This window comes from Gymnoscopelus braueri (assembly GCF_963280865.1).
Source record: "Gymnoscopelus braueri genome assembly, chromosome: 5".
Classification (NCBI taxonomy): domain Eukaryota; kingdom Metazoa; phylum Chordata; class Actinopteri; order Myctophiformes; family Myctophidae; genus Gymnoscopelus; species Gymnoscopelus braueri.
Window position 1 is genome coordinate 15,604,396 of NC_137606.1, and position 15,605 is coordinate 15,620,000.

At 39.7% G+C, this 15,605-nt stretch overlaps 3 protein-coding genes across 3 annotated transcripts in view; 1 reads left to right on the plus strand and 2 right to left on the minus strand.

Annotated features, from left to right (window-relative positions):
• The first annotated feature begins 396 nt into the window (after window positions 1-396).
• Window positions 397-3,753, plus strand: vma12 (vacuolar ATPase assembly factor VMA12). The gene is made up of 6 exons (XM_080428616.1): window positions 397-771; window positions 1,734-1,807; window positions 2,038-2,127; window positions 2,437-2,479; window positions 2,607-2,719; window positions 3,040-3,753. Exons 1-6 carry the CDS (start codon window positions 588-590, stop codon window positions 3,133-3,135), a joined length of 600 nt encoding a protein of 199 aa, XP_080284742.1. The 5' UTR covers window positions 397-587; the 3' UTR covers window positions 3,136-3,753.
• Window positions 3,754-6,956: 3,203 nt separating this feature from the next.
• LOC308085459 (homeobox protein SEBOX-like) lies at window positions 6,957-8,522 on the minus strand (the record flags this gene model as incomplete). Its single annotated transcript, XM_080428617.1, has 2 exons — window positions 8,370-8,522; window positions 6,957-7,646 (listed from the first exon to the last, which is right to left on the minus strand). The coding sequence occupies exons 1-2, from the start codon at window positions 8,517-8,519 to the stop codon at window positions 6,957-6,959; spliced, it is 840 nt and encodes a 279-aa protein (XP_080284743.1). The 5' UTR covers window positions 8,520-8,522.
• A 3,169-nt stretch (window positions 8,523-11,691) lies between these two features.
• The window catches only part of smtnl (smoothelin, like), a 28,813-nt gene continuing 24,899 nt past the window's right edge, over window positions 11,692-15,605 (minus strand). The window contains exons 9-10 of the mRNA XM_080428603.1: window positions 14,928-15,079; window positions 11,692-13,438 (exon numbers count right to left, since the gene is read on the minus strand). Coding sequence (XP_080284729.1) covers window positions 13,312-13,438; window positions 14,928-15,079 — 279 coding nt within the window. The 3' untranslated portion in view covers window positions 11,692-13,311. The remainder of the gene's footprint in view (window positions 13,439-14,927; window positions 15,080-15,605) is intronic.

Here is a 15,605-nt window from a genome sequence, read left to right on the forward strand (position 1 = left end):
TTGCCATGTAGGCTTATTATAAGCGACGTTGGGCTTGTTATTCTCCAAAGTTGCTTGTACATTTTGTTGCGGGTTGTGTTTTGTTGGGCTTGTTTCTAAAGTGTAGTTGTTTAGGCTTGTTTCCTATTGTCGTTTAAAAACCAGTGGCTCGCAAACATTTTCGCGTCAAGGAAACCCAAATTATTATGTATTTGTATGCGGACCCCCGTCTGAAAACATTTCACTCCAGGGACCCCCCCATACAAGTATTGTGTTGTTAAAATGTTTCGAAAATATTCCACATTTTTAAAAATTATTTCAAGATATTTTGGGTTTTGGGCTCGTTTTGCTAGACCCCCGGATGCTTAATTCTCTCTTTAAACATGGCAACACTGGTCACAAGGTAAACATTAAACAACATGGCTGCGCCCGTCTTCTGCTGTCACTGTTGACACCCAGTGGGTTAAAATTAGAGGATTAAAGTTGTTGATATAGGGGAAAAAAACTGATGCCTGATTTCTAAATAGAAACACGTCTCGCTGGTTAACGTTACAAAGAGGGAAGCAGTTCCACTTCCCATCAATTATAGCTGCAGCTCATCAACTGAGATGGCTTCTAGTTTTGTGGTTGGGGATACATTCAGAGAGAAGGTGGTGGAGCTCCTGGAGAAGAACCTCTCGTCGGTTCCACAGGGATTACTAGAAGAGCTGGAGCAGGTCCTTGAAAGACAAGAACCAACAACACTGTCCTTTGGAGTGGCAAGACAACTCAAGAAGTACCTTCAGGATAATGGTGATCACATTAGTTTACTTCAGTGGTTCTCAAACTTTCCCTCAGTTTGACATGCATTAGGCTATGGACCCCCATTTAATGGCATTTCTATATCTTGGACCCCAATTTATATTATAAAATCTATGTTAATTTAACTCTGAGAGTGTACAAATGGAACCAAATCCATTTGTACACTCTCAGAGTTACAGACCCATAATGGTCCATTTGGTGCCTAATCTATCATTTAGCTGGGGACCCCCTGGAACTCCCTCAAGGACCCCTAGGGGTCCCCGGACCCCACTTTGAGAACCAATGGTTTACTTGGTAGCCCTGAAACACGACTGTCATGTCATATCATGACATATACACATACATGACATATTTGTGTACATATCTGTCAAAAGGATAAAACAAAAAAAAGCAAATGTGTGTGTAAACCAAGTGAGTGCCATGTGTTTCGTTTTAGTTTGGGGGAGGGGGGGCATAGCAGAGACATAGGCTACAGAATAATGCAATTTGTAATAAATACATTCATACAATTTCAACATACTAGACAAGTAAAATAGCAAACAGCAACATACTGTACACTAACTGATTGATTGAATATTTTATTAGGCAAGAAATGTAAAAAAAACATAGTTACATTTCGAATACTTTGTCTAAAAGGTCAGTTCATAAAAGTCCTTGCGGTCTTGTTTCCAACAAGGTCCTTGGTTTTCAATTCATAGACATATGTAGTGGCACCACTATCAAAACAAAAAAAAACTGAAAAAGATAACACTATGTACAACAAAAATACTAACTAACTAACATACCTCATTTTCATTGCTGTGTTGGAATTATATATATTTTTTATTTAAGTATTGCCCATTTGTTTTTTTCAAAGTTTACAAACAATCAGAAACCCAAATACTGTTTTGTCATGTTTAATTATATAACTAAATTACTACTTATGAATATGATTATGACTGTTTTACTTGTAGGTCATCCCTTCTACTTGCATGAACTGTTAGAGGACAGCTCACTGCATCTGCCTGAAGTATTGAAGCCACCCAGAGTAAGTGGACTGATGCACGGAGGCAACTTTTTTGCAATTTTGCATTTTTATTTTACCATTTACGGAGGCATTCATCATCATATTATTATTCTCTATTCAGCTTTTGATATTTGCCTTTAATATTCCTAATCTGGTAGTCTGGGGGAGAGAGAACTACAGTATCTCTACTCTCCAGGGCCAGAGATGGGAACGGCCTTAACTGACAGTGTGCTTGTTCTGTGTCATCTCAGAACCCTGAGCTGGTGGCACGCCTGGAGAGGATCAAAGTCAAACTAGCCAATGAGGAATACAACAGGATTACACGAAATGTCAACACTCAGGTGAATTTTCAGTGCTATGTTATTCATTTTATAATTGTAGAAATGTAGGCCTATATCTTAAATCATGCTCGATTTATATTACTGATGGAAATCATGTATTGTAAAATGTAGTCTGGACCTGAGCCAAGGGGTGACACCAAAATCTGTCATATAACAGAGAGTGAAAGATTGGAGATTGATTGTATAGCATATAGTGTGGTTTTGTGAAGTGTGTGTCAACCCTGCTGTAGCCTTGAAAGCTAGTAAAGCTCTCTTGCAAAATGAGATCTAACTCATTGTATCTTGTATGTACCTCGCTTTTCTCTCCAGGAAATAAGTCGCGGTGGAACACTGGCAGATTTTGGGATGCAAAGTTAGTATTTATGGAACTAAAAGCAATATACATTATACATTCTTAATGTCCAAAAGATTCACAATGATTTCCCTAACTGTAGGTTATCACATTAACTAAAGTGTCTGCTTTTTACCCGTCTCTGCAGTGAGATCTGCAAAAGCCGCTGTGGTGACTGTATTCAACTTCCTAGTGACAGTTGCTGCCACTTTTGCTTGTTCCTACATGGGAAGCCAGTACCTCTTCACGGAGATTGCACCGGTAGGAAAATACAAAGAATATGAATATTATGATCAAATGCATTAAGCCAGGGGTGGGCAACCATGTCTTAAAGATCTACTGGGTGATCTTGATGGGCTATTTGGTTGACATGGTGGTCCACCCCTGTTGTACAGCAAGGTAAAATTCTCAAATAATTTGTGCAAAAGTGAACCTAATAATAAGCCAATAAAGCCATATTCCAACCTAATGTTTCATGTAACTAAGTATTTAATGTAATTGTCTAAGTAACATTTAAAAAAGTTACCATACTGGAATGCATGTAAATGTTAATTAACCTTGTTCTTCCATTTGTGTTGCAGAGGGTCATATCTGCTGTGATTGCTGCGTCAGTAGTGGGCCTGGCTGAGCTTTATGTTCTTGTGCGGACCATGGAGGGAGAACTAGGAGAACCCTAGTGGCAGCCATGGAGGTAGAACTAGGGAACCACAGCCACCATTGTAACGGGGAACCTAGCAAACATGGAGACAGATCTGGAACCCTTGCATCCATGGAAGCATTCTCTGTTATGATGAGCAACATGGTACACATTCCATTTCACCTGAAGATGATTATTTTTTAAATGTAAATGATAAATATTTTCAGGGTCAGATTCAATTTACTACAGCCTAACCTATTTAGGCTACTATACTTCAGTATGTTTATGGACTATATTCACTCATGCTGTGATCCTGTGACTGAGTTCTTTAGGACGTGTGTGAAATGAATGTTTTTCTACATTTTTGTTTTTGCTAAATTGATTGGCTTGATTGGCGATCATTTTCTTTTCTCCTGACAGCATATTTAAATGATAATGATGTTCTGTTATTTATTTACAGTTACTTTGTTTTATTATGTACGTATTATTTTCCTAGTTTTGTCTTACTTCCCTTCATCTTTGGTAACCTCTATATTGTCAACCTACTGTTCTGTATGAATGTTGTTGAATGTCTGTTGATTTCCTCCTTGCTGTCATATGTGGAACTGTAAAAGTTACTGCAATAAAATGAGCGCTAACAAAAGTGCAGTGAACTGTATGTCCACTCTTGTCCAGTTACAGTAAATGATTAAGCTATACCTCAGCCCAGCTTCCTTCCCCCAATTTGGTCTTAAGTCCAATAATTTTCATTGTTGTAGTGTGTACAGTGTTCTACTTCTTCCTTCTCTACCTTGCCTATTGCACAAGATGGTACTGAAGTGGTCAGCCACCCCAAATAGGGAGATCCCCACGGCTCCAGACTGGCCTTCAACTACGGACTGCACAGGGGATCCACGCCAAGACCCGGTCTTGTTTTTACAGCATGCTGCCTAGAGGGTGGCTCAGTGGCCTTGTGGTTAGAGTGTGCTCCCTGAGCCAGGGAGGTTAGCGTTCAATCCTTGGCTGAGTCATATTTTTCACATTTTGGGATCTGCTCTCAGATCCACTGTACCACCAAACTCCATTTGGGCAAGATGGACATTATTATGATTCAGATATTCACAGGGAAGTCATGCCATTATTAGATCCTGTGCTTTCATAGCATGTCTCTATGGTCATGGTCATTCAAGGATTGTATTGACTGACCAATACAGTGACCACTGTACTAGTTAGCTGGTGTCTTAAATCAATGTCTCACAGAGTGCCTACTCGTCTTATATTCGTAATCTTTATCAGAATACTTGGAGGCCGAGGGAAGGTTGGCAGAGGGAGGAATTACATAGACAATTGGCACTGGGTGTAAAAAATAGGGTTCCAAAATCGTGGGATAAAAAATAAATAAAATAAAAAAATACTTGGAGGCCAGTCTATTACGTCAGTCATATGACATCAGTCATTTTGGGCATAATGAGAGAAATTAAATGTATGCCTATACATAAATATATTTGCATTATTTTTTCCAATCAACTTTAACCTAGAAACTTCAGTCAAACTTTCGAATGTCTGGCTTGCTTGGGAATCCTGGGCTAGTACAAGGGTTCCCAAACTTTTCAGGCCGCGACCCCCCAAAATAATCATATTTGAACTGGGAACCCCCCACCCTGACAAGCACTTGGAATTGTAGGCATTACATTTAACTTGAATCATTACATTTAATCAGTTCCACAGATAAATATTGTGAAAATAGCCGAACTACAAGCTCACAACGTCTCACACTGCGGGACATTTTATAGATTGGCTATTTTCACAATGTTTGCCTCTTTCTTACCTAATATTTGGCCAATTTGCTATTAAAAAAGGTCTTAAAAGTCATTAAATTGTCACTTTATAAATGTGCAGATACTCTGAATACACTTATACTGTATGTAGGTTTGTTTGCAGTTGAGTGAGAAAACAATGTTGCACATTAAGCTAATCATCTGGGGACCCCCCAAAATAATTTTCCAAGTTTGGGAACCACTGGGCTAGTATACAACCTTTTGAAATGTTTTATACTTTTTGAAATGTTAAGCTTTAATTTTATACTGGAAGTCAATGGAGAGGCAAATATGGAGCGATATGATGTCACAGCGTCACAGCCCACACCTTTTTAAGGAATAGTGCTTTATAAATTGGTTACTGATGCATTCACTCAATTTAGAACATCCTGTATAGTGCCTAAAAGTCCTTGTAGATTGCAGGAGAGGTGTGTATTTCAAGAAGTCCATTGAAATCATGTTAATATAAATTGTAAACCTGTTTTGACTTTAACTCAAATTTGAATGAATTAGATTTGACCATAGCTGTTACATCGATAAATTCCTTACATTACGTTAGTTTCAAATCATTTGTTTTCAGAGCCTTTGCTTGGCCTCTACTAAATAACATGACAGATGTGTCATTGCTACAGATGCAATGTTTGTGACGCCTATTATTATTGCTATCGTGGAGCTATCTCCTGTAATCTATCTCCACCTGACAGATGTAGTAGTATTACTTTTCTTGGTCTGACTTGATCTGTTTTGATTGGAATTAGAGGGCCACGTGGGTTTTACCGCCAATGCGTCAAAACAACCAATTACTGTTCAGCGAGGACAGCTGTGATAGAGGAATATCCTGTTAAAATGAATATCACTAATCTATAACATAGTAGAATGTCTGCTTTGTGTTTGTGGTCTCCCGCCCTCATATTTTAGTATCTCATCTCATCCCTCATCTGCAAATAAGGACAGGTCCTCTCATGTCAGTCGAAAGATTAAAATATGAAACTAAATCAGAAATGCACCCAAAAAAGTATCTCCCCAAGATCTGAGATTTGACACCAGGATTAAAGGTTTACTGGAAGATTATTTTTGTATTAAAGATTATTATGATATTCAGAGATGGTTGTCCAGCAGTGGGTGAGTGAGTCCTACTGTCTGTCATATCTGTCTCTGTTATTCCTCCGTTGTAATACTTACAGAACATAAATCCAAGCACAATTACAGATCCTGTAAGCTGATAGACACCAAGCTCCAGCTTTAATTTAGGTATTATTCTATTTTATTCCCATGAATCTGTCCATAACCCCGTCCTAATACTTTTGGAGAGATATATATATCTATGGGGGGGGGGGGGGGGGGGGTAAATCAGAAAATAATAATTCCTGTCATGGTATCTCAGCAAAAGGAATGATTTTAATCTGGATGTTTTTAAAGATAATGCTTGGTTGCAGCATCATACTGTAATGCCACGGCTCAAATCCAAGCCGTAAAACAGGAGCAGAATTCACGTCAGAGGACTGATACCACTATATGAACATGTTCTGTTATTCATATACTGTACACAGCTGAGCTCCCTGTAGTCTATTGGCTCTTACAGGAAATACATTTTCTGTAACAGCTTAGAGAGCAAAATGGGATGATGGAATACACACAAATACTGTACTGAACAATAATAGCTGCAACAACCAACAACTGTAACACTGTAAAAAAAAAAATCACTAATACTGTAATAACCAACATGTAACAACAAGAACACATTGTTGACAATAACATGATAACAGATTGTAACGGTTTAAGAGAAACACTGACAACACCCATTGGAAAGTACTACAGTGTTCTTTGGCTTAGAGATGGACATCGTTGTAAAATGAGATAAGGGGTGAAACAGTAACAGACAATTGTCCTTGTAATTGTATTATCGCCAGGCCATCAACTCACACAAGACACATTTTAACATAGTGTATTACACATTCTCCTGTCCACAGGCTCATCTTTGCTAAGAAACGTTGTTTACTAAAAGTCCACAGCTCCTTCAGAATTCAATGGACATGCAGTCAAATGTTTGACGTGTTCCTTTGAATCATAGGAAGTTAGTGGCAATAGCAGCATTGTAGATGAGGTCTGAGATGTAACCCATAGACGTCTGCGGTCCCACCTGAGGGTGGTGGTGGTGGTGATGGTGATGTCCCTGTCCCTGGGTCACGTCCCAGTACACCTGTTGCGGGTGGGAGGGGACCACCTGATCTACAGAGCAGTGACCTCCACCACCAGGGCTGCCTCTGTACCTGGCCTGGTGGGCTCCACCTGGGCTCAGACCTTGGGGCTTCAACTTCTTGAAGTTCTGGTGAAAGCTGACATCCAGAGACAAGCGGGAGGATGCAGAATGAACTGGCTGGGAAAAGGAAGAAGGGAGGGAGCCGGGGAGAGGTCCTAGGTGCGGCCGCACCTGCCGTTCCTCCTCCCAGAGAACAGCCTCAGAGAGACTCGGGGAGATGGGCTGGTGATGGAAAGAGGATGATGTAGATGATGAAACAGGGTTGCTATAGAATCGGATCCAGTCGGAGTATATTTGCTGCCCTTCTTCCCGGGAGTGGTTCCGTTCTGGCCTGAATATCTCTCCAATGGCGGAGGAGGGGGCAGGTCCAGGAGAGGCAAACCGGGTCCTGGACAGGAAGGGATCCACAGCTCCTCTCCCACCCAACACTGACTTGGCTGACTTGGAAAGTCTGACAGTCTTGGTACTTCTGGCTCTTCTGTTCTGGAACCACACCTGTGGGGAAACGCAAGGGTTGTCATTGAGTTAGCCCAACGTAGCTTCAGTTTCTGATCAAACTGTTGTAACTGACCAGGTAAATGTTTGAGAAGCATAAATATTGGATGAACTGGTGTATAAGGATTAAAGTGACATCTGAGCAGTGTTACTGTAATGAGGTCTGCGTCAAGTTACTCTAGCCACAGTTTCGCTTGTCCCTGGTTGACTTTTCTTTGGGTAACATTCTGTAGCTTTCACCTTTGCACTTGCTGTGGTATTTTGTATAGGCTACTGGTGAAAGGTTATATATTCTTCCTTCGCTCTCTAGATGAGAAAGTAATCTCTGTGTAACAAACATAAACATCATTTCATTAGCTATAGTTGTCCCCACTCCCCAGCCTATTTGATAAACATCACATGAGACAAAATCATATTATTATTATGAAAATACTTCTGATCTAATGATCTAATTATTTGTCCTCTATCAGTATAGGCTAAACAGCTCACAATGTGTCGCGATGCGACGCATTGTGAACCTGTAGATCGGCTATTTTCCAAAGATTTTTATACATTTGAAAAACTTGTGAAACATTCTGCATAATGAGTAGCCTACTTTCTACTTTTGGTACTTTAAGTACATTTTGATACTTTTGTACTTTTAGTAAAGTAATGTTTAGTACTTTTAGTAAAGTAAATGTTAATTTTAAATTTAAAAAGTGACAATTCAATGAGCATACAAACCTGGATCTTGCTCTCAGGTAGGTGTGTGTGAGCAGCCAGTCTCTCTCTCAGAGTTATGTCAGGATAAGGGGTCACGGCAAAAGCTTGCTCCAACTCGGACAGCTGTGCTCGGCTGAAGATGGTCCGCTTGCGTTTCCTCTGGCCTTCCATGTACCCAGCCTCAGGAGACAAGTGCGTCGTTTCCCTCTTGACATCTGCAATCAGTGGTGGAAAAGTAACTAAAATGTTCTTGTCACGGGGCAAGCCGTGCCCTATAGACACTAAGGACTCCACAGTGTAAAACTGGACATTACGGCTGCCCCATGATGACAGTTTTGCTTAAGTAAAAGTATCAATACTGCAATAATGCAGAAATACTCTGTTACAAGTAAAAGTCTGGTATTAAAAATTTACTTGAGTAAAAGTACAAAAGTATTGGCATTAAAATGTACTTAAAGTACCAAAAGTAAAAGCACTCATTATGCAGAATGTCCTATTTCACAAGTGTTCAAAATGTATAAAACCTGTTTTGAAAATAGCAGATCTACAATCTCAAACTGTGAGCTTGTAGCTCGGCTATTGTAGATTGGCTATAAAAAAAAAAGAAGCATATAGGGATAAAGTGGTTAATGCATGTTTTGTAATAATAATACAAATCTACAAAGTAACTAGTAACTAAAGTTTTCATATAAAATTGTAGTGGAGTAAAAAGTACAATATTTGCCTTTGAGATGTCGTGGAGTAGAAGTAAATTGAAAAATAATTTAAATGAAAATTGTACTTCAGTGCATGTACTTGGTAAAGGTTTATATCGATTTATTAAATTAACTTCAATCGAAAACCATAAATGTTTCGAGAAGATTGGGTATTTGGTAAAACATTAAGAATAAGCATGATTATAGCAAAGAACATGGAATAGTTTGATTACAAATCAGCCTAGCTATTAATTTAGACAATCACACAAAAAAGTTGGATGAAAGTGATATAAATTTTGTTTATCATCATGCTAATGCTAGGCCTACTATAAATTCATATTTAATCATTTATTTTCCATCAAAGGCATAGGGCATATAGGCTATCTATTCAGCTTTTAGCCATTCATTAATCTAGTTTAGGCCATAATAATAGCTACTCAAATTGAATTAGTTACATTTGTAATTGTTTATATGGATTATGAATGTTAAATAAGAACGGAGTAGGAGTAGATAGGTTTTGCTTCTTCTTACTTCTTTTTGAACATGTTGGGGATGATCAATGATCGCATTTGAAATGTTTTTGTTTACTTCATTTTTATTTTATTTTTTATATTGTGGCTTTCATTGTTATTGGTTCTTGTTTTATTTTACCTGCAAGTTCAAAATAAAGTTTATCAAATTAAATTAAAAAAAGAATGGGGGAAAATGCACGAAGCAATTATGAAGTTATAGGCTAAATAAAGAATCAAAGATTCTGTTAAAAATAATACATAAAATCAAATATTCAACATACCTGTACAGTTATTCTGGTCTCCAAAGAGTGCATTAAAATCCATGGCTGTATGCTCGTTCTGCTTGTTCAAAGTGAAGTCAGTGTCCGTGAAGAGGGTCATTTTGGTATAATTCCATGAAAACAATGATGCTTAAGAATGCTGTTTTGCTGTGTTGAGGCCAGGGATCATGCATGTTAAATGATGCGCTCAGATCAACTTCTTATACACCCATAGAACAACACTCACCTCAGTGACCCCACCCACCGCCCAGTGACCCCACCCACCCAGTGCCAATGACCCCACCCACCCAGTGCCAGTGACCCCACCCACCCAGTGCCAGCGAACCCACCCACCGTGCCCAAGCACCGCTTGCACGAGGTTGACCAACACCAGTTGACCGACACCAGTGTTGCCATGTCCGCTTAATATCATGAGCGACTTTGGGCTTCTTTTTCTGTAAAGTTGCTTGTAAATATTGGTAGTTGGGTTGTGTTTTTTTGGGCTTGTTTCTAAAGCGTAGTTACTTATTTTGGGCTTGTTTCCTAATGTTGTTTAAACCAGTGGTCAAGTTAAACACAATGAGCTGTTGTTGGGTTCCTGAAGAGACAGTCAGTGACCTTCTGCTGTTGCAGGTCTACACGTGAGCACATGCAGGTCTGACTTCTAGGTGAAAAGTGACAGCTGACAGTGGGATTAGTTATACTATGCCACATAATTTGACATTTAATCACAAAGCGTTACCCAAGGCAACTTTATTGATTGAAAACTATTGATAAAATAGACCTATCAGCATCATTTCACAGTTTACCCAGATACAACATAACAGTGAATTAAATTAAATGAGTGCAGAAAATGTCTGCACTCATTGATGATGGTGGTGGTGGTGGGATGCAGGGGCCCTTTTCCCTAGACATTTTATCTGACGTTATTTCCCGATGGCACCAAGGACCAAAATGGACCAGCACAAAAAAGTGTAGTGTAGTGTTATTTTAAAGTCTATCTCTGAAAAAGAGGAAAAGACAAATCAGACACACACACACACACACACACACACACACACACACACACACACACACACACACACACACACACACACACACACACACACACACACACACACACACACACACACACACACACACACACACACACACACACACACACACACACCGATGTCAATATCTCTGCCTGCCTTATTATTATTATCATCATCATCATTACTACTTTAATTGTTATTGGAGTGTGTGTGTGTGTGTGTGTGTGTGTGTGTGTGTGTGTGTGTGTGTGTGTGTGTGTGTGTGTGTGTGTGTGTGTGTGTGTGTGTGTGTGTGTGTGTGTGTGTGTGTGTGTGTGTGTGTGTGTGCGTGACTGCGTGTGCGCTCGTGCACAGTGTGTGCAGTGTGTTTGTCTGATTTGTCTTTTCCTCTTTTTTGTTAGGATCCCCATTATGATGTTATCATGTTATGTCTGGGGTCCTACAGCAGACCAGTAGTCCAACTGCCTCCAAACCTGGCAATAATATCGCTTATGGAACTGGCTTTAAGGTAGGCTACACTCTGGTAGGCTACATCCTATACAAAATAAAGTTTGTGGTTGATTTATTGTGCTTTATTATTTTTATTATTGTGTGTAGAGAACGTGTTTAATTGGGGTTTTGATTGATATAATTGGTTATGTTCGTTTAGCCTATTTTGTGTGTATTTGGGGGAACCAGGACTGATAATTATGAGAAATCACTGTGCGCACCAGTGCTTAACATAAGCCGGTGGCGCATACCTATATGGTCTTATGCTGTATATTGTAAATAAGTGCAGTAAATTGAGTAAAACAACGCTGACCAAAATGCTGTACAAAAATAACACAAAGTCTGTGAAATATTTTTGTCTATTTAATAGACATAACATTGACAGTGAATGGAACAAAACAAACAGTAACTTACATCCGTACATACAGTATGCATTGCAGACCAGACATGTACACAGAGCACTAAGAGCACAAGCATCCAATTGGTTGTATATTGTATGTTATTGTTGTACTACTGCCTCCCCTTGCCTTGGTGTTAAAGCCCACCAGCCTAGAGTCCTTTGAGGCTTTGATCAAAATAATAATATATTGTATCAAACATCTTTTGGACATCCAGCATAACCATTCCGCAAAAAGTCAGTGAAGGATTTCCAAGCTATTGAACATGGGGATCAGCCTATATCAGCTTATCTCATTTACTTTTCTGACAGAAACAGACGGAAGTCACTGTAAGACTACACATTGTGTAGGTCGTCTTTTGTATTTGATAGCCTACTACAATGTACCAAAATGAAGGGATCAGGGTGATTTAAAACTGGGGAATTGGTTACTCCTGTTGACAAAACATTAAGAATCTAACATTTAAATTGTCATTCACAGTAAAGCAATTTTGTTTTGCCATTGTTGGAGCAGTCATTGACAACGAATCAACACACAGATACAGCGTTGGACGTTGACTGACAAATCCTTTAGACCAGATGTCCCAAATGTATTGCTTCTAAAACAATATATATTTAGGGACAATACAAGACCTTGTAAGTCATATGTTGTCTGGTGATGTGAAAAATATACAGTAGCCTGGGAATGAAACCGGGCACAATGTATTCTTTCATTTTCAAACAAATTAAATCTGACATGTCACACCACTTGACTATTCACTATTATTCTGTTGTGTTCTCTGTTCATTCCACACCTAATTATACCATTGATTGTGCACATGAAAAGAGAAGCTTCTCCAAAATTCTGACAATTTTGTTTATAATAAGCTATTGAAATGCAGACTTTAAAGAATGTGTCCATAATGATATACCATCCACATAGCACAGTAACTGTTATAACAATAGATTTTGTGAAATGTGTTCCAATGTTCTTGGTGCAGTTAAATGTTAATATTGCTACACTTCCTTAAAAAAAATCATGATAGTGAATTATATAACAACTAATTCTTCACTCCCTCTGTGACATGAAATATACTTCTACATAAAGAACAAGCATACATATACATACACACACACACGGTATATAATCCAAATCCCACATACTATGTGTAAAATAATCTTCTTCATGAATGCACATTAACAACTAAGATAATATAAACACACATACACAGCATTCTCAATTTCTGCCTGTGATATATGTCCATTGTGCATCTGTGAACAGAGGTGTAAGCACTTTACTCATGAATAATGCTCAGGGGCATATTCGCTACAGCATATGGCGTAATATTACTTGTATGCCACTAGGGGGCATACTAGACCTTTCAGAGTGCAATGCTCCATCTGCAGTTACACCAGTCATATGTCTGCACTCAGGACAAAGTTGGGCAGAGAAAGGCCTACTGCAAGTAAATACTGTGAAGGCACACAGTGTTGCAAAATTCAAGTCTCTACTTAAAAGCTTGCCAAAGATGACAAGATATTATTGCAAAGTTGAGATCATGTTTTGTTTTGCTTCAGTTGCCATGCTGGCTCTTCACTCAAACTTGCGCAGGTGGTTGTAGAGAGACTGTACGTACGTGAAGACACACATGGGGTCTGGTTTACGACCCATAATCATCATGTCTTCCACTTCAATCAGCCGGTCACAGCTTGCCTTCACCCTGAAGCCATGCAGAGAAATAAAAAACAACTTAGGTCAGAGAAGAGAAGTCGTTAATTTAATTGATTTATTACTGATAATACAAAAAGTGTCATCTGATTTTGCAACAGCGTGTCTCTAACGAAAATGAAAAATTGCCTATCAGAGGACGATCAAGTTTTCTAAGTTTAAAGTCTATTTCTCTAACAGAAATGAGACATCTACTAGAGTCTAGACTCATGTCTGATGCCATCAAGATGTAAGTTTGTGAAACTGCTTCAAACATGATGAACGATAGATGGACTATGTGTGAACTTATGTATGATCTGTCCTATGTCCATCGATCTATGTGTGTGACTGATTGTGTGTGTTTCCAGCTGTGTATGTGTGTGTGTGTGTGTGTGTGTGTGTGTGTGTGTGTGTGTGTGTGTGTGTGTGTGTGCATGCGTGCGTGCGTGTGTGTGTGTGTGTGTGTGTGTGCGCATCTGTCTGTCTGTCTGTCTGTCTGTCTGTCTGTCTGTCTGTCTGTTCACTCAGAGAACAGCAACACTCTGTTTTGCAACCATGGTGTTCAACCATGGTGTTTTCAACACCATGTGGTCAGGTAAAAGGAATGTGCAAGGTAGATGTGGATGTATGGATGAGGGTAAGTAAGTATGAAGGGCAGACAAGAGGAGAGAGACAGAGACAGAGACAGAGACAGAGACAGAGACAGAGACAGAGACAGAGACAGAGACAGAGACAGAGACAGAGACAGAGACACAGAGACACAGAGACACAGACACAGACACAGACACAGACACAGAGACACAGAGACAGAGACACAGACACAGACACAGACACAGACACAGACACAGACACAGACACAGACACAGACACAGACACAGACACAGACACAGACACAGACACAGACACAGACAGACACAGACACAGACAGAGAGAGCACTCTGGGCCCTGGGAGAGGCATCATTCATTCATAGTATGTGAGGCCTGGATCTCAGTACATTACAGATTGCAGCAGGGCTACAATGGAAAGTCTGTTATCTAAGCCCTTGTTCAATGTTTTTTTTGTCCTGCACATGGCCACTGTTAATGGTTTGCATGGAGAAAATACCTCTCTGATTCAATTATTATTAAAAGTTATTTAATTTGCCTGCGGTTGCGTGTACTGTGTGTAATTTAAAGGGTCCATTTTACACCGTCAGAGGTCAATGAACGTTCAGGATTTCACAGTGTGGCGACAGTATATACAGTAAGTATTGTATTTAATTCTGTTAGACGCTAATCTTTAATTTCCACATTTATTTGAGATCAACCAAATGTAACTTTTCATGTGGGTCTTTAAAATAGTCTGTCAAGTATAAACTGTAAAATCCTGAGTGTTCATCTAACCCTGAGAGCGTGTAAATGGAACCAAATGGACCCTTTTGGGTCCATTTGGTTCCATTTACACGCTGTTGGTACACTCTGGAGGAAGACATAACAGGAAATACAGTATCACTGCCACTTACTCTGCAGTACCAAAAGCCAGTTCAAAGTTGTGCTTGCGGTTGGCAGAAGCCAGGGAGTTGTAGTCAAATTCGGTGGGGAAGAAGGAGTGGACCAGAGCGCAGAAAGCCATGCCATCGTTCCAACTGGACGAGAAGTTCTGGAGGTCTATGTTCTGCAGACACACATACAGAAGGGAGGGATGTTGTGCATAGGAGGTTAGAGATGAGACAGTAGCGAGTGTGTGTGTGTGTGTGTGTGTGTGTGTGTGTGTGTGTGTGTGTGTGTGTGTGTGTGTGTGTGTGTGTGTGTGTGTGTGTGTGTGTGTGTGTGTGTGTGTGTGTGTGTGTGTGTGTGTGTGTGTGTGTGTGCGCGTGCGTGCACACGTGCATTCGCGGCTTCGTATGCAGAAGGAAAACCAGTAAAGTGTGTTAAGACAAAAACAGACACAAGAAAATGACTTGTAAAAATGAATGACTGACAATCAATTGTAACTCAGTGTCTTTCTCGTAATTATAATGGACAAAACAGAGGCAGCGTGTCTCCTCCTCTCCTCTCCCTTGCCGACTTGGCTCTTTCCTCCTTCTCTTTGATCCTGTTTCGCCCTATTCCTGTTTCCTCTCCTGTCATTCTGTCTCCTCTTTGCTCCTCATGTTTCTTTCTCTCAGTCTGACTCTGTTGCATGTTTTCAGAGTTATGTC

Coding starts and splice junctions, on each gene's coding strand:
- vma12 (XM_080428616.1), top strand. CDS start 588: ATGGCTTCTAGTTTTGTGGTTGGGGATACATTCAGAGAGAAGGTGGTG. Junction 2,128..2,436: donor CACGAAATGTCAACACTCAG/GTGAATTTTCAG, acceptor TTTTCTCTCCAG/GAAATAAGTCGCGGTGGAAC. Junction 2,480..2,606: donor GGCAGATTTTGGGATGCAAA/GTTAGTATTTAT, acceptor CCGTCTCTGCAG/TGAGATCTGCAAAAGCCGCT.